This window comes from Corvus kubaryi, unplaced genomic scaffold, assembly GCF_017639235.1.
Source record: "Corvus kubaryi isolate FWS band 111438036 unplaced genomic scaffold, C.kubaryi_AGA036_p1.0 138, whole genome shotgun sequence".
Classification (NCBI taxonomy): Eukaryota; Metazoa; Chordata; class Aves; order Passeriformes; family Corvidae; genus Corvus; species Corvus kubaryi.
In genome coordinates, this window is record NW_024580672.1 from 9,269,454 (window position 1) to 9,296,225 (window position 26,772).

General features: G+C 37.5%; 1 protein-coding gene and 1 long non-coding RNA gene across 2 annotated transcripts in view; both read left to right on the forward strand.

The window, feature by feature from the left end:
* Window positions 1-1,745: 1,745 nt before the first annotated feature.
* Window positions 1,746-26,772, forward strand: part of LOC121660077 (heparan sulfate glucosamine 3-O-sulfotransferase 1-like) — a 48,813-nt gene continuing 23,786 nt past the window's right edge. Inside the window, exon 1 of the mRNA XM_042019055.1 lies at window positions 1,746-2,228. Coding sequence (XP_041874989.1) covers window positions 2,099-2,228 — 130 coding nt within the window. The 5' untranslated portion in view covers window positions 1,746-2,098. The remainder of the gene's footprint in view (window positions 2,229-26,772) is intronic.
* On the forward strand, window positions 2,239-4,672 carry LOC121660078. The gene is made up of 2 exons (XR_006014544.1): window positions 2,239-2,840; window positions 3,130-4,672. It is a non-coding gene; the product is annotated as an uncharacterized LOC121660078 (long non-coding RNA).

Here is a 26,772-nt window from a genome sequence, read left to right on the forward strand (position 1 = left end):
AATTTTTTTCGAAAAAAGTAGGTAGAACAATTCAATCTACTATTATGTAATTATGTTGGAACACCAGTACTAAGTGCAATGAAGTAATATGGTGCATATAGCCAGAAGTAGACAGAAAACAGTGAAGAAAATTAAATTTACTTGAAAACTAGATGCCACAATAAAAATTTTGCTTCATCAAAATATTAATTCAGTTGACACAATTTTAAAAACAAAATCAGAAATGGCTTTCTTTGAAAAGTCTCTGTCAAATTTAATTGGGCTGTGACAAATAATGACTTCACAAGCTTAATTTTAAAAGTTCAAAATTGGCTTTACTTGTGTTCTTTTCCTACAGTAAGAATGGCTTTGAATATACATGGGAACCTTCATAATTCACAGATGTGATGGGGAAAATTTGGAAAAAGAGGACAATTAAGGTTTTTCTCTCTAGAAGGCAAGTAAATACTACTTTTTAAAAGAAAATTCAACTGTAATTCTTACGTGCTATTGTGCTGTGCAGTCTAAATGCAGCATTCCAGTATTGAGCCTACAGATTTTTAGTCCCACTATAAGTGCAAACCACAACACAGCCTTGACTGTGGAGTTAATTACTCTTTTGTGTGTAACACAAATCTATGCCATAATGCAAAAGGAAAATTAACATGTCACGTAAATGAATTTTCCCCACAAAGCTGCTCTACTTTTTCATTTATTTTCTTCTTCCTCCTTACACAGCTTTAAACCTCTTTGCCTGTGATTATCTATCTTAGGGCTCGTGACAGTTTGGGGGATCTCTCTATGTAAAGCTTATGAACTCTGTCTGATACTTGGAAATCTCTATATATAGCTGTGTCAGGTTGAAAATTCTTTGCTAATCTAAAATTCACAAGACGTGATTTTTGCTCCTGGCACAAGATCAATAAGGAATTGTTAAACCTTGATAATACCTTATTCAAATACAGTCCCTTGGAGCATGACAATGCTACCAGGTAGGCAAACCTGATTTTATAGATGAAGTGAGGCAGTAATAAGTAGGTGATAAATCATCTATTCTACACAAATTTCATCACTTGACTAGGGAGCTACCTGACTAAGAAGGTAAGGTGGCTTCTTACTTGGTGCTGTAAAGTATATCTTGTACTAAGTATTGGACAGGGATGGTGGAGTTGGAGGACTTCTACCTGGGTTTGGAGTGGAAAACGAAGACAGAGAAATGCAAAGGTGCTCCTGCATTTAACAGCTGTTCTGAAACCCTTCAAGTCAGAGTGGTCTTTTGCCCCTTCTGTGAGGAAACTCAAAGTCCAGCGTACTGCTAATTTAACAAATAGTATTTGAAGAAACCGGCACCGCCCTCAGAAGAGAGGGCAGCAAAGCTCTGTGCCGGGGGTCTGAGGAAGGAGCCAGTGTTGCTGCCTCAGCAGACCAAGGCAAGCTCACATGGACACCAGTGATGTGTTGCATGGGAAAACCTGGCTCCAGCAACTGGCGCGTGGCCGAGCAGTTGTTTTCAACAAGGCTAAGGGGCGGTTTTGGACGCATTTGTGCAAATGACCTTAGTCCTGCTACCGTGATCACGGCCACACGGATGCCCGGGATGCTTGTATTGCCCGGCTGGCCCCTCCGTGCCGGCAGCTCGGGAGTCGCGGGCCTCTGCTCCGCAGCCAAGGCGCCCGGCGGGCCTCTGGCAGCCAGGAGACAAGGAGGGGCTGCGGCTCCCGCCCGCGGCCCGTTTCTCGTGGAGCTGAGGATGCTCCCGCGTCCAGCGGAGCGGTGACTGCAGCCCGCTTAGTGGCGCGGCGCCTTCCCGACTTCCCACGGTTACCTCGGTCTTCCCCGGTCCCGCCGGCCGGGAGCGGGGTGCCGCCCGGTGACCTGTCCAGGGATCCCCCCGCCCTCCCTCAGACCGGGCAGTGCACGGGCACCCGCGGCGAGCCGGGAGCTGGCGCGGCATCCACCCTTCCCTCCTTCCGCGCGGGCGAAGCCCTGTGCCGGGGGCGCACTTCGGGAGAAGGGACCGTCCCGTGCGCCCTGCCTCTCCCCAGCCCCCGCGCCTGCCTCCTCCCCTGGTCACTGGGACTGATGAATTAATCATGATGTGGCTGCTGTTAATGCATTTATGTGGAGCGGGCTGTGCCAGTGGCTCGCGGCGCGGCGGGTGAGGGAGCGCGGGGAGCGCCGGCCCCTCAGCTCCGCTCTGCTCCGCGCCGGGCGAGCCGCGGCCGCGGCGCTCCATGGCTCCGGAGGAGGTAATGGGAGTCGGGACGCGCTGCCCGTTCCCCCGGCAGCCAGGAAAGGGGCAGGGCAGGTGGGGCGGGCAGGGCAGCTCCAACTTGCCGGCAGGGGGGAGAGGAATGCTCGTGTTGCCGCGGGAGGTGTGCGGGGTGTGCTCGCTTCGCGTCCCAGAGATCCCCCCAAATCCTGCCCGTGGTTTAAAAATCTCTCTCTTGGCACAAGTGCGCGGGAGCCAGGCGCACTTTATCGCCGCTGACGCTGTCAAAATCGCTGTGGTTCCAGCAGTAACAGCAGCGAGCCCCCTCCCTTCCTCCCTCCATCCCTCCCTCCCTCTGCCGGGTCACCCGCTCCTCGTGAGAAACCAAACGCTGATATTCCATTAGCTTCATCTTCCCCACGAAAGTGAAGAAGACTTGCTAATTAATTTACATACGAGGGAACGATGTCTGAAGGAAGGAAAAAATACCCCGTTGCACCTGCTCCGCCGAGACTTGCCATCTGAATCTGGAGGAGAGCTATAAATCATGTAAAGTGTTCGCGGTGGAGTCGGCTTCTTCTGAGAGCTGTAGGATTATGTATCCAAATGCTGAATTTATATTTCCCACTAGGAAAAGACTGAAACTCAGGTCAGATATAAACTACGTCATTTCATTTAAAACAAAACTGTAGTTATTTATTGTAATTCAAGAGGGGATTTTTCCTGATTAAATAGAAAGTACTATTAGAGCATGTAGTAATGATTTACACATTATAGCCTGAAATCTCTTGCAGAGTTGGAGGTGGTTGAGTGTAAGGATGGTGCTTTAGAATCACATATGTCCTCTTATTTTTGCCACACATGAAAAAACTGAGAATAACTAGGCTGTTTTACCTTCTGTTTTTAGTATGTACAAACCCAGATTTTCTGTCATACAGGATGGGGAAAACTTGGACAAGGGATAGCACAACTTCCAGTGAAAATGTTGACTTTCTCAACTACAGCAACTAAAATCTGTGTGATGTCTGCTTTGATTATTTCCACCCTTTGGAAAAAAGCTTTAAAAAATGTCATAAGCTACTTCCAAGAATTTCACTTACTGCCTCTAAGGCAATACTGTAATAGTTCATGACACTTGCCTGCTAAATGAGCTGAACTGGGGTGACCTACTGTTCAGTAAGATGTTTGTGTTATTCCTGTGCCAGGTATCTCTTCATAAAATGCAAAATGATTTTTGCTTTAGTCTGATGAGATAATGGTTTCATATTGCAGAAATTATTCATACTTTAGTTTTGTGACATTAGTGGATTTTCATATATTTCACTACTTTTGTTGCTGGTGAAAGTAGACTGAGGTTTTGTCATTGCAAATGGAACTAATTTAGATTGGGGTTAATTGCTTTAGTTGCCTAACATATTTTTGACAATACTGTAAATGGCAAATATTATTAAGTTCTTTTGTTCCACTTACGTAAAAATATTGCTTTTTGATTAAAAAGATGTTATGTGTTATAGATGGATCCTGTACATTGCCTCAGAATGAAGGAATTAAGGAGTTTATGTGCTTTGACAGCATGTGTGATTTGCAAGTTTCATAAGCTGTGAGCTTATTGTAAAAGTGTGTGTATGTGTGTGGCAAAAGACTGCTATGCTAGTAGAAGAAACTAATAATAACACAGAAATCTGTGAGGTAAGCAAGAACATACGAGCCAGGCTAACCACTCAATATGCTTACTTTGAAAGCAAGCCTGTATGCAGTAGTTTTCATATCACAGTTCTACAGCAACAAAATAAGGGAGAAAAAAATAAGCCCAAGCCAGAAATAAAAAGACAAGAATTTAAAAGGAGACTAGTCAGATGGGGAAAAACATTTTGAAATCAAGTCTTTCTGTCAAATCCAAGAATGCAGGTGATTGTTAAACTAAATCATACTCACATATACAGCATTTTTATTGCATTTAAGGTGGGATCCTTGGTCTAGACTATAACCAATCAATTAAAAGAGATTCAGTTGTTGAGAATTTGGTTTGTCACAGAATAAGAGGTGGTAGAGGTCAAATTACAGTCAATAAAAGTGGAGTTCATCTTTGAACTTGGAACAGGAGAAAAAATTTGTTTTCTTTTCCAAATCTTCTGTCTCTAACTGGAAATGCTGTCATGGACACTAGTCCAGAAAGTGGCTGAAGTTTATTAATTGGTGAACATTTCTCATTCTAAGATACCATTATAATAGAAATACTTTTTTCTGTTTAACTGTCATTGTTCTGTCCAGTGCTTTGGCTTTGTAAGTAAAACATGGAAGTTCTGATTTGGTGTTTGAATATATGTCACTGATTAAATTTCGGTCCAGTGTACATTTTTGTTTGGCTGTCAAGTGTTGGATCAACTTATATTGGAAAAGCATTTGCTTCTTTTCTGAAATAAAATGAGAAAAAAAATAAATTGTCAGCCAGAGGGAGGTGGGTAAATGTGTTTACACTCACCAGACTTTATTGGCCTTACAATCTTGACTTGTGTTTGATAGAAGGGATTGTGGGCTTGGTGACTTCAGTGAATGACAGACCTGCCTACCTTTTCAACAGTTGCAGCAGGCTGAGCATGCTCTTTGGGTCAGGAAACCACAGTGATGCTTGTTTATTGATGGACATAGCTTTGAAAGGAGCTGAATGGAGAAGAGTTAGTTGTCTGCAGCATTGCTCAGTGTTCACTTACTGCTATACAAATAACTACGTGACAACTGGCCAGTAGCTGTAGCCATGTGAACATGCCCTCTCTATTTTCTGTAGCTGTTTTTGCTTTACGCACTGCCATAGAAAAGTTCTGAATGGGTTGTTCAAAGATTAACATAAAAGTACCACATTGTGATGGGTGGGGATAGTTGTACGTCCTAACAGGTTAAATTCCAAGATTCTGAATAGTGACAGTGTTTGAGGTGTATATGCTTTGAGTAGAATCAAATTCCTTCTTTGGCTGTTTATATAGTAAGCAGGAATCCATCAAACTGGCAAGGAGGACAAATATTTAATGAAGACCCAATGAGGCAATTTCATTTCACTATGTTTGCAGTGCACTGCTCTGTTTAGCTACTGATTAAATCTTTTGATCTCAAGGAGAGCTTTTAGTCATCTGCTTTGATGCAATATTCTATAAAACCATTTAAACTAGAGGGGTAGGAGTTTAAGTCTTAAGATTGTTTTTTTCTTAGAGATAAAAAGTTGCATGAAGTCCTCTCATAGCCCCAGCTGAACTTCAGTGGGAATAGTGTGAACAAGAAGTCTGGGAAGGAGGGGAGCAGAACAGGGAGTAGTTGATCACCATAGTAATTCAGGGCTGAAGAAAAGACCTTTCTGAGTTAGACAACAATCTTATCTAATTCCAGTCATAAAGTCATCACAGTCTTACCTTTAGTACATTGCCCTCTTGCTCTTTCTGGAAAGGTATTTCAAAACCTCTCTCCTAATGCTTAGAGCTTTCTTTGAACTTTCAGCCTAAATATATTCTCTGATTCCTAATTTTTAATCTCTCAAGACTGTTATTTAAAACCAACTCCTTCCTTGGTGGGTAGCCCTCAATAAATTATAAACATCGATCATGTGCCTTCCTCAGCTTTTTTGTGCTAGGATCAAACAAGCAGAGCAAGCACCTTTTAGTCTGTCTGGCAAAACAGAATAAATAGGAAGATACAGAGGGTAGTTAACTTGGTTCTCCTGACTTCTGAACCTTGTACCTGAAGCGTTTGCTCTAAGTCTTGAATAAAAATGCTAATTCTCCACCTGGTCTTTTGAAAGTATTTGGTCAGACACTGGTGAATATCAAGTTTCATTTACAGATATGCCAGGTTGGTTTAATCTGTTAGTAGTAAACATGGGTGTGTGATTTCTTTTTGTGTTGCTCTCAAATGATAAGAGACCATCACAGAAATAATCACAGAAATTCTGCTGTTAGTAATCATGTGGCTTTGAAGAGTTGCTAAAGGTTTTGCCATTTCTAATACGCCTGTGCAGATGCTCCTCCAATTTCTTCTGTAGGTTAGTGAGAACCTCCCCTGTATCAAGAGGGCTTCCCATAACCAGTTTTTATCAAAACACCTCTGCTTTTCACCATGTTCACAGACATATAATGAGAGTGAAGAATGATTTTGAAGAAGTCCATTCACTATGTTATCATTTGTCACATTTATATCAACTTTATTTTTGTGTTATGCTTATATTTCCAATTCAGTAAATAATTGCTGGGTGATACCATATCAAATTCTTTACTGAAATCTGGAGAGAGTGGATTCTGAATTTTCTTTCCCATAATATTTGCTTTTAAAAGGATTGGCTTCTCCCTTCCACCAAGTATTTATAAATACTGATTAAGATCCCTCCTGAGCCTTCTCCAGGCTAAAGTAACTCAGCTCTTCCTGCCTTTCTTCATATGACAGATGCTCCAAGATCCATATCTTCTCTGTGTCCTGGATGTACATACTGGATGTACACCAGTATGTCCATGTACTTTCTGTACTGGGAAGCCCAGAACAGGAGGCAATATTCCAGATGTGATCTTGCTGGTGCTGAGGGGAAGGATCATCCCTCTCAGCTTGCTGGGACTGTTTTTCCTGACACGAAGAGTGTTGACCTTCATTGCTACATGGGCACTTTGCTGAGTCATGTTCAACTTCTTGCCCACCAGGACCTCCCCCCATCCTTTCATGCCCAGCTCTTTCCCCTTGGTTGGTCCCAAGACTTTTACCAGTGCACACAGTTATTCCCCTCTTGGTTAGGAATGTGTATTTCCTTTTGCTGGACTTTATTTCTCCAGCCTGTTGAGGTCCTTTAACACAACTATTCCCTATTTCACATGCTCTGCCAACTTGCCAAGGGTGCCCTCGGTCCCATTATTCTGGTCTTTAAAGAAAATGGCCCCAGTGTCAACAGGAGTGCACAACTAGTAACATTCCCAGATGAATTTTGTGGCACGGATCACAATCCTCTGAGCCCAGCAATTCCACCACTTTCCATTTCACCTCACTTTCATGCTTCATTAGTAATAATGTAATTGTTAGTAGTAATGGTTAGTAACATAACATCAGTAATGATTTTACTACTGCTGTGTGGCTGGGAAAATTAACAGATAAAAGTATTGCTTCACCATCTTTCCTTGTTCTGGTTTAATAGCACCAATTGACAGTTGTCTTTTGGTCTGTTTGAGTGTATGACTGTGAATTACTCATACCATATGTTTGACACAGGCAAGATACTATTTTGTATGTCACACAGGCATCGCAGTTTTTTTGCACTACATTTATTTCCCCACCTCATTTTTATAGGGAGAATGAACCTCAGGGCTTGTTATAGTTATGGGGAATTTGAAATGTGTAATCTTGAAATTGATTGCAAAGTAGAGGTGAATTAATTGCTCTATAGCTGAAGTTTTTGAAGCCAAATGGCCTTTCATTCAGATGAAGCAATTGAGTTACCATATGTTAAAAAATGCAAGGGCTTTTTTATGCTTTCTTCAAATAGCAGAAATATTTTTTGAGAAAAATTGCTTCTTTATTCCATATTTTCTCTTGCTATCCACACTCACCTGCTTTGCCAGCAGCAGTGAGAAAAGAGACTGAAATACCCTCATTGCAAACAATACATAAGATTTCTAGGGTGAGACTCAGTGCTCTGTGTTTAAGCTCAGATGGTTTAAGTTTGGTCTAGAATCAAGATGTTTTGTTGCAGGAAAATTTATTCAATATCGCTTGAAGGGAAGGAGTTTTCTGTTGGTTTAGCAAGTGACCGATATCTTGCTTTTAGCTAAAAATATATATTTTGTTTGTGTGTGCACATAGAAGAGTGATGAAAAGGAACTTTTTCTTCAAATGGCTTTCCATTTACAGAATACTGCTAAGATAGCACTTAAAATACTGAAAATGATGACTCTCTACTTTTTCCTCCTTGAAATCAGGATACGATGTCCTAGGAACAGTGATGAGCTAACTGTACTTTCAACTTAATACCTTGACACTGATTTTGAGAAGCAATCTGGTCTTTGCAGTTTGATTCTGAATTCACATTCTGTAGGAACTCCATCAGAAAAATGGGAGAATTTTGCTTCTCTGTGTGATGCTAAGGCCTCTCAGGATGCCTCCAGAATTTGGAAAGAAATGACTCTTGGCATCTAAGCTGCAGTGAAGAGGTGGGAATTGAAAAATTGTGAATGGGCACCTGTGCAAGTATGCAGCTCTAACATTTACTTTTATTTCCAAAATCAATATAAATGCATATGCTCATCATCTGAATTTCAGAAAATAATTGCTTTTGTTTTTTCTTCTTTTTGTTGTTGTAAAACTTCCTGTTAACAGTGTACATCTGTTTAACTTGTAGAGCAAAGGTAGAGCAAATCCTTTTCAACTGAGGTTGTAAAAGGTGCAGATGTAGTTATTAAGTAAAATGTTACACATTATCTGCAGAACAATGGTGAAAATAGTTTAATATTTTTTCCTATGGATGCTAAAAAAGCTAGCAGAGAAATTTTCCTGCTTGCCTCCTGTGAAAGTCTCTGTTCTCAAGCAAACTAGCTGAGAAACAGTTTGCTATCTTGTAAACCAAGACTTTATCTCACAGGTGCAAACTTGTTATGTATAGCCTTGCTGTCCACACTGAAGAAAATATTTTGAAATGGGTGTCATAGCATTCAGCCAATCACTCTGGGAGGTATGGTCAAGCACCCAATAATGTCATTTCTCTATTGCAAACCAAGTTATATATATGAGATGATAATTAATTAAATGATCCCGTTCTATCCTGGACTGGAATTCCGTGGCGTTCTTTGCACCGTCTCTGCGGACAACAGCAACATTCTCCTACTACGATTTTCCAGATTGCTAACCAACCATTTTGTGACATTTAAGTCTCTGCAAGTGAAGTCTTACATTTTGTCATCCTAAAAACTGTTTAAAGAGGTAAAAAAAGGTGTTGAATTTAATTCTTTATTAACTGCAAATGGTAAACATTTTTTCCCCCAGAAATTGATAACAGAAATGTATGTTCTAAGATTGTATTTATTTACAATGGGATCTTAGTGGATATCTGAAAAAAAAAAAATTGAAGCAAGATATTAGGGGGATTACAATAGGAAATTGGGGAAATAAACAGGGATTGTTTTGATAAATGGCAAAATATCAGTTAGTAGAGATACTGGATTTTAGACATGAATTGATAAGGTAATTCAAATACAAGCATAACGTTTTAGTTTCTGGATGAAGATAAACTGGGCTACTTCTATCCTTGTCATAATTTAGCATTTATATAGTGTTTACAACATAAAAATTCCTTATAGCTACTAATGATCTTCATTACACTCTCTGAAGGCAGGTAGGTGTTCTGCAAATTAATGGTATAGGAATAATATATTTTAGACCTAGAAATCTGCTAAGGGTTTGAATTTTGGTATAAACATGTTTGAAGTTTTTAAAGGGCAGACTATATCCCTCAGAATCCAGAATCAGCTCTTACAAGGTATGCTTTCATTTTTAAGGAACAAAGAAACAGGGTTTCATTCAGAACACTTGAATAACATCATGTCTCTTTGATAACAAAGTCTAGTCAGATGTAGCTTTTCCTGAATAAAAGTGCTGGATACTATAAAGAACATTTTTTTAAAAGTTCACGCGGAATAGATCTTTAATTTACAAAGATTATATAAGATTTAGCTCCCTTTTTTTGTAGAAAGGTATTTACACATGGAAGGAGGGAGCTTGTCTTTCCTGTCTCCACCCTCCATGGTTATCAGACTTTCCCTCCAGCAATCAGTTGACAGCAATCAGTTTGCGGATTATTTCTGGAAGGAAAAAGTTTACAGCTTTACTTCAGCAGTAAGATTAAAAATAAAGTAGCTGTCATCTGTTTCCGTGGCTTAACTAGTTAAAATCATAGCCACAAAAATGCCGTATTACTCAGCTGAGCTGTTCACTGCATTTTATACAGTAAGCAGACCTTATTAAATAAAGGCAGTCAAGCCTTGCAAACAATAGTTTGTAACACAAAATTTTTAAAAATTAGATTTTTACTGGAACTTCAGAATTTGCTATTTATTGTTTCTAGATAAACAAATTCTTTCAATTAAGCCTTACACAGATATTGTAATGAAATATTTTATTTTGTGACCTTGTCATATATGAAGGACATGTAGGTAATTCTCAGGATGAATGAAGTTCATATCTTATAACAGCCAGATTCTTGAGCATCTTCCAGCCTGGACTCACATTAATTCTCACAGCACTGTGTTTTCCACTGCACTGTTTATAAAGGTAAACACTGTCAAGTTTAAGATAGAAAATAATTTTCAATTGTCAACTTTGACACTTTCTAGTGCTAGATTCTTGAGATGTGATATAAAAATAAACATTCAAGGGTTTTTTTTTCCTAGGTTGCCACAGTCAGAAATCTTTTAGACCTAATCCCCAAATATTAGGCTATTTCAGCCTCACAAAGATACGACTCTGCTTCCTTTGCATCACATGCTACCTTTGGTTTATTCTGTAAATAAATAGTTCGGTTTACTTAGATGGTGTTTTTTGGGGATTTTTAAATCTATCTGCTTAATTTAGAGAAATTTTTTTTATGGCTTTGATTTTGTTCTGTACTATAGAATGTGAAGTCTCTTAGTAGTTTTGGCAACCTTTGTATCATTGATTTTCTGGCTATAGTATTTTCCCTCCTGTCCTATAGTAGAGTAATGAAATATCCTCAAAATGCATAGACTTTTTTGTGCTTTTAGGGTTTTCTAAATTCAAAATCTGACATGTGCACTGGAGGATGAAGAAGAACAAAAAGCTTGTTATTTTCATACTCTGATGCATTCTTATCTTAGCTCCAAGTTTCTGGAGCCTAAAGTAAGATCCATGCCTGTACACTGCAAACATTCCTGAGAGGTTAGGCCTCCTTAGCAGGTTAGAGAGCTGAACATTTGTGTTATTTTCACTCTTTTTTTAAATACCCCCTCTGCAAAATTATGGAAGTTTAAGACAGTTATTTAAATGTTTGATGGCTGGCTTTTTATGTTTGTACTTTATCTCCTGTATCCTGAGAGTAGAAATAGTGCCAGTGATAGAAAAGTTTCAAAACTAAATTTGTCCTGAAAAGAGAGCTGTTATGATAATTATGCATAGAGCTTTAAAAAATGGAAATAATATAAATCTTCACTAAATAGTCATTACTCGAAGTTAGATAATCTGATATTCTGAAAAGAGCACTGTATCATTCTTCTTTTAAATCCTTGTGTGGTCACACACACAGAACATGGTGCTGTAATACTCCAAGGAATTGTTCTACTTTGCTTCTGTAGTGAAGCAGTTTCCTTTAATCAAATGGAAGCCAATAGAAGTACACGAGCATCGAACAGAGCTCTGTGTTGCCTGCTGGGAGATATTTAAATCTGTGCTAGCTTGCACTAGAAGGAAATGCTGTTAAAGCATTTTGTTTTGTTTTTGTAAAAACTCTAATTTTCAGTGTGTAAAATTGCCTTAAAAATAAAAAAAATCAGATAATACCGAACTTACGGATTAAGGCAATTAACTGTTCAGCCAATAGTGTAATAATACCAAACATGTTTTAACATGTTTATTCCTGTACAAGGTGATCATATTACTTCATACTATAAATAAAAAATATGGGCTACTCTGCTGTTTCTAATTTACTTTTTGTGATCCTATGGTATTCTCATTTATTAAATGGAAATAATAATTTATATATATATATATGAGGAAGGAAATAATTACATAGGTCTTAAATCACAGGTCTTGCTTCGATCAAGATGATTTTGCATTTATCTATAAATTATTCCTTGCTAAAAAGGTTCAGAAAAAGAAGAATGCTAAGATTGCAGACTAATTTTTTAAAATTATGAATCAAAAAATATCAGTTGTCTCTGCATATGGTGTATTACATGTGCATTAGTATTTTGACACATTCGTTGTCTGTTCAGTCATGTGCTGTTGATCCCGGTCCCACGGAATGTGTTAATTGTGCACAGTTATTAATAGCAAGAGGTTCTTTATAATTTTTCTTTTGTTGATTTTGATGTGGATAGTATGATTCAATTTATTTTTTCAATCTTATTGTAATCTTATCTTTTTGAAACAGAGGGAGCAACCAAAGCTCCAACCAACTGTGAATTGTTATACAGGAGCTTTGGGTAAGACTCAGAATTAAGTTTTGGGTTTGTAGCTATTGAATGAGACATCTTCTGTATGAGAATGTGCCTCACGTACAGTGGTTTAAATGTATTGTAGTGTGTAATTGAGGTGAGCTTGTTCTTAGCACTTTAAAATGTATTTATGTAAGGCATGAAGAAATTTTAGGTATCAGCATAGGATTGGTGAGAAACTTTTGGAGGGAATGTACCTGTCCACACACTATTTCAGCATAATATTACCTGAGAAAATGTTGATTATGTTTAATAGAATTACTGTCTTCCTACTCCTAACTAAGAGAACTACAGGTTCCAGGAATCTGAGTTGTAGGGCAGAATTTACCATGCTGGCAGCAGGAAATCTGTATAAGTAGTGGAGTTTATTTCACCTAACATAATGGAAATTTATTTTATTTATTTTTTTTTTTAACAAAGGGCTAGGGGAAAACTTCTTTCCCCTTGTACAAATTATCTGAGGAATTTACTTCCTAGGTGAACTAATTTATTGTACTACCGGAGCTTCAGGATTCCTCAGAATACAAATTCTACCTTCCAGTTAGTTAGATAAGTATCCAAGTATGAAATAATTTCATCTTGACCTTTAGTATCTAACTTATTTAAATTTTGCTGCTGAGTAAATACCTACTTAGCTTTAATACATTCCTGTTTAATGTGGAATGGCTCTGAAAAGTTAATATTACCATCTAATTGTTAAGGTAATAAGGAAAACATTTTCCCTATTTGAAATTTTATACATTAGTTTCTTCTTATTTAATGTCAAGAGAATGAGTTTGGGAAGGCTGAGTGAAATGGGAGGAGCTATAAATGGTTTTCCTCCAAGGTAACTAGACAATCCTTTCAAAGTTAAATTTTTATTTAAATCTTATTAATTCAATACATATATAACACTTCTGTCGTCTCTCCCTTCAGTGTATTTCACTGAATGGCCATCATATTTCTTAAGAAATATCTGTACACATAGATCAATATTTTAGATTTAATTTGGCCTAATATTCCAGAGTTTTCTTGCATTGATGTGACCTCAGATCCTATCTGGCAAAGTAAGGTGTACTCTGTGTGTTTGTCTAAGAGTAGCTACTTAATGTGCTCAAGTTATAGATCCACATTATCTCCCAGTGAAAATGCAGAGAAGTTAAAAATACTGTGGTACCTTCTTGCCAAATATGTTTAATCAGCTGCATGTGAAACTTATTTTGGAGAGGCTAGTAGAGAGTAAATAGAATATAACAAAAAAATTCATGTACTGTTCTTTCTGGGGGGTGCAAAGAATATGAAACATTGAGCAATAGGGTGGAAAGATAGATGTTCCTGTTTTAATGCAGTCTAGGTAAGAGGAATGTCTGGGATTAATCTAGTGGTAAATTACTTTCTATCCTACACTCATAATCTGTGCTTATTGGACTTGTTATTGTGTGGTAATCCAATTTCTCCATATGACACCAGTGTAAAAGTGTCTTTGCCTGCAGAGCCCAGTGCCATCTGTTTTCCTGCTCATCTCTTTCACAGACCAGAAAATGATTGTACATTGCACTGCATTTCTAAGTATGGCCTTCTTTGCCCTTCATTGGATCTTCATTTGGCGCAGAAAACTCAAGAACTGAGTCTGGTTTGATTTACTGGGCTTGACTTTATAGATGGGGCTCAGACTGGCTGTCAGTGGAAGAGCTGAGCTTTCTGCTGTGAATAATCAATAGCTGGCCATCAGCAGTGTGTGGAAAGGGCTCAACTGTAGAGCCTTGTTTTGAAAAGCCAGCATTTTATCATCCATATAATTGGTGTCTGAAATCCATCTACAGCCATGTGTTAACAGGTCGCTCAGGTTAGAAATTAACAATCTGTACCAGTGACAGCCATTTCCTGGAGAAAACCATGGATGCTATAGGAATGTGATAATCTTGTGGTGTTGATGTTGAACCAGCACTAGAAGTCAGGGAGAAGTGCAGAGCCTTAAGACAAGGTTTTAATCCCGGAACATTGGCCAAATATTTAAATAGATGTTGTCTGCCTGCCCTGACTGTCTTATATCGAGAACAGTGTAGGGTGAAGAAAAGAAATCGAAAAATGTCCATGGTGCAAAGGAGAAATTCTATCTGCCATTATAAAATATAAGATACCCAAAATTGACCTTTAAGTTAATCTTGCATGCTCATCATACTCAGTTTTTTAATATGAGAAACTAGAGCATCTTCACTGTGGCAAATGCTCATCTTTTTCCCTGCACTTCATTTGTGGTCATCTGATATGAATTCTGTGTTCAGTCATTTCTGACCCTACTGTAAGAAATAATGTTTGTTCAGTTTGAGTTTCTTGCTATTTGCTTTTATAAAGTAACAAGCTCACTTTTATTCCTCTCTTTCTCTTTTTGCTTTGATTTTTTTTCCCCCAAGCATTGTGAATGTTTTTTTCATGGAAGACAGTATGCATGCCTTAAATATCACCCTGCTATTTTAATTCTTAAATTGAAACCTTTGGTTTTATGTTTTTCTATATAATCTTGGTGTATATGCTGTCTTTCCTCTCTATTTGTCAGAAAGATTAATGTGAGAGTATTAACATAGCACAGCACAGGATTGTGTGAGCTAGTTCTTGTCACTCTAGAAAGGACCTCTATTCCTTTATTGTACAGTGTGTTTGAATTTGTTGACAGTGAGAGTAGGATCCCATTGGGGGATAAATTTATCTCTTTGGAAAGCTAACAAAGGAACAATTTCATGTAACAGAAGTGTCATAGAAGAGTGGTCATAGTTTTCATTGCTTGCACCTTCAGAGTAAAAAGTAGAAATGGATCCAGTCAGTGCAATTCTTGGCTACTACAGTCACAGAGAGTAGTTGGATAAGTGGACAGACAGAAAAATAGGCAAAGCACCTGTCTTTTACCTAATACCTGTTAGTACGTAAAGTTATGTTTTAAATATTCACTGAAGAAGCATGGGGTCACTATTTTTCACACATAGGTAGGATGACAGAATAATTTAAACTCTATTTGTAACGATGCTAACTGAAGATGGTTAGCTACTGTCTTTCATTTAAGAAGCATCGGAACAAAGGTATGTGATTCAGTAAAATAGCAATACATGTAGCTGAGAGGGTTTGCTGAAATAATTCTTAGAAAAATGAGAAAACGGCACAAAAGTGAAAAATGAACCAAATGCTTATGACCTTGTGTAAATGACTACTTGAAGTGTGAATTCAGACACTGCTTTGTGAGAGCTTTTAGATGGAGTGGTAGATGAAGGGGAATAGTAAGGAACAGAAAACTATCGCTTGCTTGTGATTTGTTGTGCTAAGAAAAGCAGAGTTTTAACTCTGCAAATAAGCAAGATTGCACCAGACACCAAGGTCCATCCTCTGTTTCCTTTCTTAATCAGAAAAGACTTGGAGAACTCTGTAATTTTATGTAGCTGTCTAGGTCAGCTGTAGTTGAGCTGATTCCACCTTTAGCAAGAACCAACTCTTTTCATGCTAAAATAATCAAGATAAGAATGGAAAAGACAGGCTCATCATGCTTTGAATCATTCCATCTCTAATCTGTGTAATTGACCCAAGGGATTGATAGAGAACTTCAGTTTTCTCATTTATTTTTTTAGAGCACCAGGAGCACCTTAATCTGTTGGGGAAGCAGTTATTAAATCTGCGCAGTGCACTCTAACTCACTTTTGAAAGACTTGCACCTGCTTCCACTGAAATGTCTGAGAAGCCAGACATGGTATTGGACGAGGAGAGGTCTGAGCACACTTCTTGCCTCTGACTTGTTAAACAACTGTTGAGCAACAAGAAGTATAATTGTGGAAACCAAACCTAGTCACATTGAAAGTGGGAAGAGATTAATTCTCTCAGAATGGGATGTTGATTTTTTATATTGTGGGTAATACAACTTTTTTGTCTAGGCTTGCTTAAAAGTGTAAGAATCTGTAATCTGCAGCATATGCAGTGTGCAAGATAATAGAGTCTATGAAAAGTGTTGTTTCCTGCACCATTTTGTCTCTTGCTGTGTGTGTAAAAATTGTTACAGAATTAGCATTTAACATCTCTTTCTCTTACCTACCTCTACTTTAAGACCCTTTTTCTTATTCCCATACAGTGTGTTATTTGTGATCATATTGTGTGTATTTCTAGAACACAGATATGGGGTGTTTTGACTGGATTTTTTTTTTTTTTTTTTTTTTTTTTTTTTTTTTTTTTTTTTTTGGTTTAACAGTGGTAGAGCTAGCGCCGACCTTATTCTGTTCCTTTAGAATGAATTGTGAATACTTCTGTCATAGATTATAGGCTCATACAATAAAGTCAGGTTGGAAGATACCTCAGGAGGTATCTTGGTCCAGCCCTCTGCTCAAAAAGAGGTCAGTGTTGAAGTCAGGCCAGGTTACTCAGGGTTTTCCCAGTCTGGTCTGGAAAGCACCTGAGGACAGAGGCAGTACCACCTCCTGGGGCAACCTGTTGCCATGCCTGACTGTTCTTGGAGCAAAAACTCTTTTCTTTATAGACAGCTGGAATCTTGTGTCCCAGCTTACATCTGTTGTCTTGTGTCCTTCCACCAGGCAATACCCTGAAGAGCCTGACTCTGCTCTTGTGGTGACCTCCTTGTAGGCAAGCTCCTTTGCTGTTAATAGTAGTTTTATAGATGTTAAAGTACTCTGCCTCACTTAGAAGATTAACTTCCTTTTTTGTTGTTCTGATATCAAAAAGGTATTGGAGGCAATTTGTCCTGTGTGTCTAATCTTCTCTGTTAAAGATGTGGGTGCTTAAAGAGAAGGCTCAGAAAGACCTTATCAGTGTTTATAAATATCTAATTGGAGAGTGCAAAGATGAACTCCTACTCTTCTCAGTGGTGCCCAGTGGCAGAATAAGAGATAACAGGCATAAACTGAATCACATGAATTCCATATGAACATAAGAAAAAGTTTTTTACTGTAAGGGAGGTTTGGAGTGGAAATGTTTGGATTTGGGTTTGGTTTATTTATTATTATCTGGAAAGAAGAAAAATAATCTCATGTAAATAAGTAAGTTTTACATGGTGATGAAAAGATGAGATGAAAGTTAAAGGGAACCAACTGAACAATAGCTAACATACTTTTGTAAGAAATAATTGTTTTGAACGATGTCTTCTTAATTGCCTTTTATTCAGAAGCACATATCTGCTGAAATGAGAATAAAATATCTTGATGTTCTTTTTTCCATCTTTGAAACCACTGGGTATATTTGCTTCTGTAATGTTAAGTATTTTAGTAAAAGTTGTGGGTTATGTCTCCAATCAGTTCCTATTGTTCCAATAGAAAAAAAAGGCAGAGCATTCTGACTCATTGTATAACAAAAAAAATTATTTTGGTTTTTATTATCTCAGATTTTATAAAGCAAGTAAGGTTAGTAGAAATTTATTCTGCTAGGTGCACAAACCAGAACAAACATTTTGTTTGTTTGTTTTTTAAGATAACTATTTAATATAAGTCTGAACTAAATTTTCCAGAGGACAAACTTGAAAATATGTAGAGACATTTTAAGATTTATGGTTTGTAACTGGAGATATTCAGAATTACAGATTATTATCTAAATTGAAAAATAGTGTATATTGCCAAACAGTTCTGAGATGGTATTTAAGACCTTTATTTGCAGATAAATATGTATACTGAAATATTAGCAGTCCTTGCTTATTAGGACAAGGGGAGTTGTGTCTCATGCAACAATCTAATGTATCTCTCCAGGATCATTTGGAGCTGATGATGCCAAGGGCTTTATTTAGGTAATGCTGATCCATAATTCAGAATGTTGAGGCTAGCTAGTCAGACAAAGCTGTTTCCATCATGTGATTACTCAAACATCCCTCTTCATGTTCTATAATTTTGGCACCTAATAAAGCTAAAATTAGAATTCTAGAATCTCCAAAGTCAGTGGTGTATTCAGAGACTAATGTAGCTGTCTAAGATAGGAACACAATCTGCTTTTTTTTCACAAAGGCTCCTCATTTCATGCCTCCTTAAAGAACAACTTTTTAGTTAAATAATGACTTTAGGCGAAAGGGAATGTTCATTCCATGCTCATCTTTGCCTGACTCCTCCCTCACATAACTTGAATAGGAAAATAGTTTTCAGTGCACTGTGCTCCTGCTTTTGGTGTTTGGGTTTTTTTAAACACGATCTTTTTTGTATCTTGCAGATCAGCTGTTCCTGCCTCTTGTACTAGTAGATAGAACATCTGAGCGTAAGACTGAAAATTGTTTCATTGAAGATTGGTCCCTGTGCCACCCAAAGAGGTGTTCTTAGCTATTGTCGTCTACGAAGCCTAAAAAGAGAATCTATGTGAATCTTTTAATTTTTTTTTTCTGCAGCTGTTCCATATTATTTTCTGGCTAATTAAAACATACAGAAAATAATGTTGCATGCCACTAGCAATTTTGTCTTAAGGCAAAACTCTGTTTAAGAAATACTCCTTCAGATCAGCTTTCCTCTGCTTGGAGATCACTTCCCCACCTGTGAAGTAGTCTTAGGGAAACTCAGTAATTCAATATAAATGCGCCAGCAGTAGAGAGAAAACCACACACTGAGATTTTCCTATCATTTTATGTCTGTCATAGAAGTCTTCAAGCAAAGATTTTCAGACTTCTATTTTTACTTTAGAAGGTATGTCTCCAGTAGTTTTGATGGCAGGGTTTTATGAGGATGTTATTTTGAGAATAGTGAAAACTAGAAACAAAAATTTTCTTTCAAAAGCTGAACCTCTAGTCCTTCATTACTTGGCTACCAAAGTGGCAGTTAAACCAATAGTACCATTAAGATTTATACCTCTGTTCTGGTTTTCTCCTTGGGTAACAAAACCCTAAGAATTGGGTATGCTTGTCCTATATGCTTCCCCTGCCAAAGTAGTAATAATAGAATGGGTTGGGTTGAAAGGGACTTTACTCCCTGCCATGGGCAGGGACACCTTCCACTAGACCAAGCTGCTCAAAGCACCATCCAACCTTGAACACTGCCAGGGATGGGCCATCCACAGCTTCTCTGGGCAACCTCTTCCAGTGCCTCATGCCCATCGTAGTGAAGAATTTCTTCCAAATGTCCAATATGAATCTACCCTTTCTCAGTTTAAAGCCGTTCCCCCTTGTCCTATCACTTGTAAAACAAGTAAAAACTTGTAAACAAGCCCTTGTAAAGAGTCCCTCTCCAGCTCTCTTGCAGGCCCCTTTAGGTACAGGAAGGTACTATAATGTCTGCCCAAAGTCTCCTCTTCTCCAGTTGAACAGCCCCGGCTCTCAGCCTGTTTTCTCAGCCTGTATGTGTATGTCTAGCACTCAGTGATATCTGGATGAACTTCACATTGTCTTCACAACTGCTTAGATAAATTTTCTCTGTTACAATACTCTTCAGTTTTACTGAAAGTTCTGAAAATGAGGCATTACATATTTCAATAGCCTAGATCATATTTTAGCTATGAAACTCATGGTTAGAAGGGTCTACCTTTTGGGATTTAGACACTTGAAGTGGCATCAGAATCTGTATCTGTAGTGGAGTAATCTGATAACGGTGGATTTTTTTTTAAAAAAAAGTATAAATAATCTTTGAATAAGAACAAGTCCTGCTCAGAAGCATTTCTGGTACTGTCAAGTTTTCTCTTTCAACCATGAAAGTGGTAAACATTGTATTGAATAGAAGATTGCCTTCAGATTTTAAAAGCATTCTTTTCATTGAAAGTGAATTTTCATTTTTGTTCTCTTATTATCAATCTATGGTGACTGTGTTAGGTAAGTTTTTTTCTGTATTGAGAAGCTGTGCTAGGAAATCCCTTGCTGATCATATCACTTACTAAGTTTTAAAGCTTTGCTGTCCTGGGTATTAAATGTAAATTGAAATGAAGTTTGTTGAGGCTTGTTTTGATGCATTTACCAGAATATTAACTGCAAAGGCAAATGATGTTTTAGAGATCTACGTAGAGGTAGATTTCTAGAGGAAATGTGTTTAACTCAGATTTGAATTTCTGCATTTCTAAAATGTTTTTATTGGTATGTGATTATTGTAATTGTTTTTTCAAAGAGACAAGAAAAATATATTCTCTCCACCCTAAAGTCACTGCTGTAGAAGCACTGTTCACACATTTCTTCCAATTTTGCTTTGTAAACATACTTTTAGAAACAACAACAACAAAAAAAAAAAAAGCAAAGAAAAAAATCAATGAGTAGAAAAAATCATTAATTCTGTTTTTCCTGTATTATCATCTGGCTTAATTATTATTATACCTGCAACTAGGTCTAAAGAATGTTTTAACTCTATCTCATCTATCACTTTAAAAAATTGTATTTAAAATCTCTCCTGGAGTCATCATTTGTTGTTTTTTTTTAAATTTTAGGATTTAGTTTCAGGAAAACTGAAGAAAAATACACGTATAAACTCACATTACAGATATATCTTCCTTCTTATTGACACTGTGTAAAATTTTGCCATATTGCCTTCTGTTTCAAATAGATTCTAAAAAAATTTTTTTTAATATCTTATATTGGTTTTAGTTCTGCCCTCTTTTCCTCAGATTATCTTTTTGGGACACTGGACACAGTGTCAGGCAACACCTTTTGCCATTTGATTATCGGTACCAGAGCAATGAAACTGAAAATGGATTTCTTAAAATGAAAATCAAGAAGGAGAGCGTAGGGCACGGATATAAAGTACTACAGAGCGTCTGGTAGTTGCTGATGTTTATGTGCTTGAGCAGTTGGTGGTGCTTAAACCTGACACAACACATTGAGATTTATCAGATTGATAACCATGTGTCCCACAGACATGCTGTGGGCTAACAGAAACACGGTAAAGTCTTGTCAGGAGTGAAGTGTTGTGGCTGTAATTGTGACAGAGCAGAGCAGACGTGAATGGCACTGCAAAGTGCCCGGGCAGGGGGGCTGCTGCCCCTCTGCAGTACCGCAGGGACATCCCTGCTTGCAGTGATGGGGCCACCGCAGCCACCGCCCAAAAACCTGCCTGCTCCGGCCTGGGGGCTTCTCTGCCTGCCCTGGTTCCTCACCAGGAACATGCCTTTTGGAACACGACCCACTGCTGCCAAAAGCAGCTGTGAATCCTTTATTGCCTTACTAAGGCAGACAAGGCAATTCAGTAACTAATAACAGCTTACTTTTTCAGGCCTAATCTCTCTTACAGGGAGTGTGGGAAAGGCCTCCACCTTCCAGATATTTAAAGCACTAGACTTTCTAAACTTTTTCTGTGCCTGTTGCCTTTACAAGCAGCATGGAAACACCTTCTATTGCATTCTTGTCCTTAGGATATCTTAAAAATGAAATTTTGTTGCTATATTTTTTGTCCAAAATTGCAAAAGGAACTTTTTTTTTTTTCAGTTATGTGAAATGTCCATTTTTAGAGGAGATGAATATAAAGCATAGGTGGACAAGAACTGAAAAGTTGCAATTGTAAACTAGATATAAATAAACATTATTTGTGTTTTATTTAAAGAATCTCTGTATGGCTTGTAGATGATCAAACATGCTTGGATGTGATAGTGCTCCTTGTGGAATGAGTTTTTGCTCTGTGGGAAGAGGCCTTTCAGTCACCTCTGGTAGTAACACTAAGCCTTTGCCATCTTAAGGTTTCTCTCAGAAAAAGTTTGCTTTTACCAGCGTGTTCTATTTCATTATGAGATTTGGTTACCAGCCACTCCAGATTTGTCCTCCCTGCACTCAAGGGGCATAGCAAAATAGTGAGATCTCAAGGAAACTAATATTTTAGGGGTTATTTTATTTACTGTATTGCAATGTGTCTTGGAATTCAAGCCTGGGACCACGGGGTGGGGCTGTACAAATGCCAAAGACTTTTGCCTACGAGTTTGTAATATAAGTATGAACTAAGGGACAACACAGGGCTACAAACCAAGGAGGAGGAGTAATAAAAGGCGTCAATAAGATGTTAGATGATAATCATTCAGCAAAGAAGCAACTGGCTTTTGAAGGCCAAGGAAGCAAAGAATTTGAAACAGAGCAATGAAGTGGCTTCGCTGATAACTTTCTAGGATGTTTTTTTGCAGAAGAGCACCAACTTTACAATGCAAGTAAAGCAATGGACAACAGAAATAAAGTACAGCTGGATGATGAAAGATGTCAACAGGAAAGGATAGATTATGAACCACTGAAGAAAATGAGGAGAAGCAGAAGACAATACAGATTTTTGGCCTATATTGGGATAGCTTCAAATCCTTTTAACTTTCCTTCTATTAAAGAATTATGTTGTAAAACATCAGGGTTAAAGCATTCATCCTACATACAGTATATTATAGTTTATCAGAAAAGTTGCATGTTAATCTGACAAAGTAATTTCTGTTATCTTTCAGTTCCAGTAACTACAGAATCCAAATGATTTAAAGATCGAAGTCTTCTGAGAATACAGCTGATTCTTTCCTTTTGTGTGTCAGGTTGTTGAAAATTTCACTCTGAATAGCTACTGTCATGCTTAATTAGCAAGCAGATCATAAGTGAAACTGCTTCTTCACCAACTGTGACCAGCAGGTATTGACAAGAAAGCCATGTAAACTCTACAAATGACTGCTGGTGTGCTTAAACCAGCAGAAAAATATGTTCACTTCGATGTCCCTGGGGCATTTAGCTTTGTATTAGACAGCAGCTTTTACTGGAAATGTGAGCACAGGGCTTGTGAACTTGCAAAAATCTATAATGTTCCAGCTGTTTGAAAAGGTCCCCACACACTTATTGGTAGAATGTTGTCAATATTTAACGCAGGAAGTTCAAAACTTCTCTTCTAGGGGATATAAAATCAAAAAAGAGATTGTCCATTTTTCCACTTTTCAAAACAGTTTTTGATCTATTTTTGTTACCCTTTTTCTTCCAGATATCAGGACTAAAGCCTTAAAGCAGTCCTTTTCCCACAACTGCAAGATCTTTTGCTCTCTACCACCATGAAAATTTTAATTTTTCTAGTAAAATTATTCTCATAAAGGAAAAAGAAAATACAAAGTTGGGGAGAAAAAAGTAAGAAGCCTTACTTAATGTGTATTAAATTCTGGAAAGAACTGTTGCGTTTGCAAGTAAAACCCTGCTGGGTTTTTTGCTGTTAGGAGAGAATTAATTCTTCATCCTTCTTGCAACCAACAGGGATTGTCAACTTCTGCTTGTGAATAAACTGTAATATTGACCCTTCAGTGCAAGTCAGGATGCAGACAGGTGACAAGAGCCACCTGGCTTGGCTAGACCATAGAGTCCTCATTTGTGAACATGCTAATTTCTTTATCATTAGAACCTTTGGCTTCAACAGACCTAGACACTTGGGAATACTTTGCATTAGAAATTTGTATTAAACAACAGTCTACCCACAGGGGATGTGTGTGTATATTTATATATATATACTCATGAAAATGTCTGTCCTTCTGTATCAAAACAATATGAAAGTAAGTTAAATTTATTTAAAATACAGCACACTGTATTGGAGAATTCAATGCATCTGTACCTTGATTAGATGTGAAGTTCTCTTTAATTTACTAATTTAAGAGTACTTGTGATCAGTTATGCAGAATTTCTCTTTTTACGTAATTGAAAACCAACATACATTTTGTATGCCTAGGCATGGAGATATATGTGCATAGTCATTATCTGCATGAATTCAAGAGGGCCATATTGTGGATTAAAACTGGAAAGAATTAATCTTGTAGACCAGTATCAGTAAGGGCTTTTTGCTATCTCAAATAATCGCTGCAATTTCTAACAATGTTTTTTTAGATTGCCTAAGGAAGCAACGGATTTTCCATCACTGGAAATTTTATAAGATCAGGTTATACAAACATCTGTCAAGAATGGTTTCAGTATAGTTGATCATGCCTTGGGGCAGAGTGTCAAACTAAGTGACCTCTAGAGGTCCCTTCCACTTCAGTGTTCTGTGACTCTGTGGCATTGTGATGCCACGTATTGTAGAGATGTATATAGAAGTTACCCACTTATAAACATTTATTTGTACTGTTCTATCCCACTCCCATTTCTTAAGGTTGAGGGATTGATGTAAATAAGTAGAAGAGAAAGGAGAATGGCTCCTAATTAATTATGGAAATTTTTGCCATTTAATTGGATTATGCATTTCGAGATCTACCTTGAGACCAAATGAAAGGAAGACATAAAAGCAAAGCAGCACAGATCAAGACTTGGAATTTGCTAAAGCAACTTTTCTTATTTAAATGCCAGTGTGTTTAGCAGAGTTGTTAGCCTTTACTAACTAGTGATACAAATCCCATGCTAATTCAGACTGCTCTGTGCAGTTTGAAATATACATTTGCAGCCTCTCACTGTCTGCCTTGTCCTGTTGATGGAACGAGGGTACAGATACCTTCAGGATTCTTCAAAACTATAGATGCCAACAGATGGAGACAAACATGTTCATGCCTCTGCAGCTATGCCTGCAATTTATTATCAACTTCACAGTCTCAAAAACCGAAATCCCAAGGGAGGTGTTCTTTAAATCGGAGTTGAAAAAGTATACTGGATAGAAAAGCTGGGTAAGGAGGAGAGAACACAAGTGTTGCTCTTGAAGTGGTCTGGTGTAATAATGGAAAATTAGTTCTCAGTCAGACAAATCAAGTGCTTGACTCTTCTCCCAAAGTCCAGACTAGTGTCCTTACAGCAGCCCTTCAAACACATCCTAATAACATACCACTTTTGTTAAGTATCTAAGTGTTCCAGTTTTGGTGTTCTGCAGCAGGAACATCAATTAGAAAACTTCGGAATGTAAATGGCTTTGCAGTAGTGATCTCCAGTACATGTTGTAGGTACAAGTAATATAGCTTAGATGGTATGAGAAACACAATGTGGCTTTCTTATTACAAACCATGCTAAAATTGCTAGAATTAACCGAAATGAAATCTCTTATGAAAGTAAAGCAGTAGTTTCACTGGTAGAACAGAACTGAAGTATCTTGACTCTTGAACAGTGCCTAATGATTTAGTCATCTTTCAAGCTTAATAACAATTTGTATCTGTAGACATGCATGTCGGTGTTTGCTGTTTGTTGTTCAGTTGAAGACACTGGTTTTCATTTATTTAATTGGTTTTATTTTAGGTTTAATATTACTGAATTCTGATTTTTTTAAAAGTCAACATTATTTGATATTGTTATTTAATATTTGTCATTAAAATACATGCCTACTATTAAACATCCGCTCTTGAGAATGTTCTTTCAATACTCCTATATAATAGACTGAAATAATAATCCTAAATAATAGACTGAAAGTTTTAGGGTTTTGAAACTGACCCATTTTTAGAAGTTTTTGCAACATTTGCAGATTCAGAATACAAACAACTACTCCATTTATAGAACACTCATTAAAAATGAAGTAGCAATTTAGTACAGGAATAGTTAAGAGGTCAGTGAAAGTCCCTGCAGCCTGGGACTAAAGCATTGCCTTTATTTGCCATAGTAAAAATTTTTCATCAGTAAGATTTAAAGCTGGTAGTAGGAAGGCAACATAAGCTGTTATTTACCTCAGATGTACATGCACAGTTAATTTTCTTATTCTGAGTAGACATATTAAAATAGTAAGTACTGACAATGTAAGCACATATGCAAATATTCACTTTCAAAGAAAACAATGAGAGAAAATATTTTCTCTTGCCTTGAAAAATATTTAACACATGTTTTTATTAATTATATATGCTTCTATTCTTAGCTGTTTTGTGTCATTATTATCAGCTGATGTGTACCTGACTGCTCTTGCTAATATGGGCTATATTTGTAGAAGCCTTGCATTTGAAAATCTTGTAAACTAAAGGTTCTCCATTTAGTAGGAATGCATTTTAATATTAATTTAGCAGGGATGCATTAAAATGTACTGGAAGTTTCTGAGAAAGTTGCCCTATGTTTCCATGTCTACGGAGTCTTGAAAGGTTGTGTGTCAGAATCCAACTTTTACAGTAAATTACTAGTTTGAGCCTTTTTTTCTAATTTTTTTTTTTAATTCTGCTTGTTCATTTGTCACAGTCAATCAGGTATTTAAGGATGTGTGAGCAATTCCAACAGATTTTGAAAGGGAGCTATTGACATGAACCTTAAGAATCACCCTTGCTGAAGTGAAGTTCAAGTACCAGATACAACGATCTAGTTAAAATATCCCAGGACTTGATGTGGAAGATCTGCCAGCTGAAGGAGATGTTGTTGAAATTGCAGCATGATATTGGAAAAAAAAAGAAAATATATGTATAGCCTGGTTTTCTTTGGTAACAAAATAATGTAAGCAAACAGTTTTAGACTTCAGAAGTATGGCTTTTTTCACCTCAAGGAATTCTAATGTGTCCCTAAATTCAAGAACATGACTAAGAGATTTATTGAATATTTCTCTTCAGTCATGTCTTGAATAGAGAGAAAAGTGAAAATGTAGTTCTAAAAGTTAGCTGAGATGCTGACAACAGATCTTCAAGAGA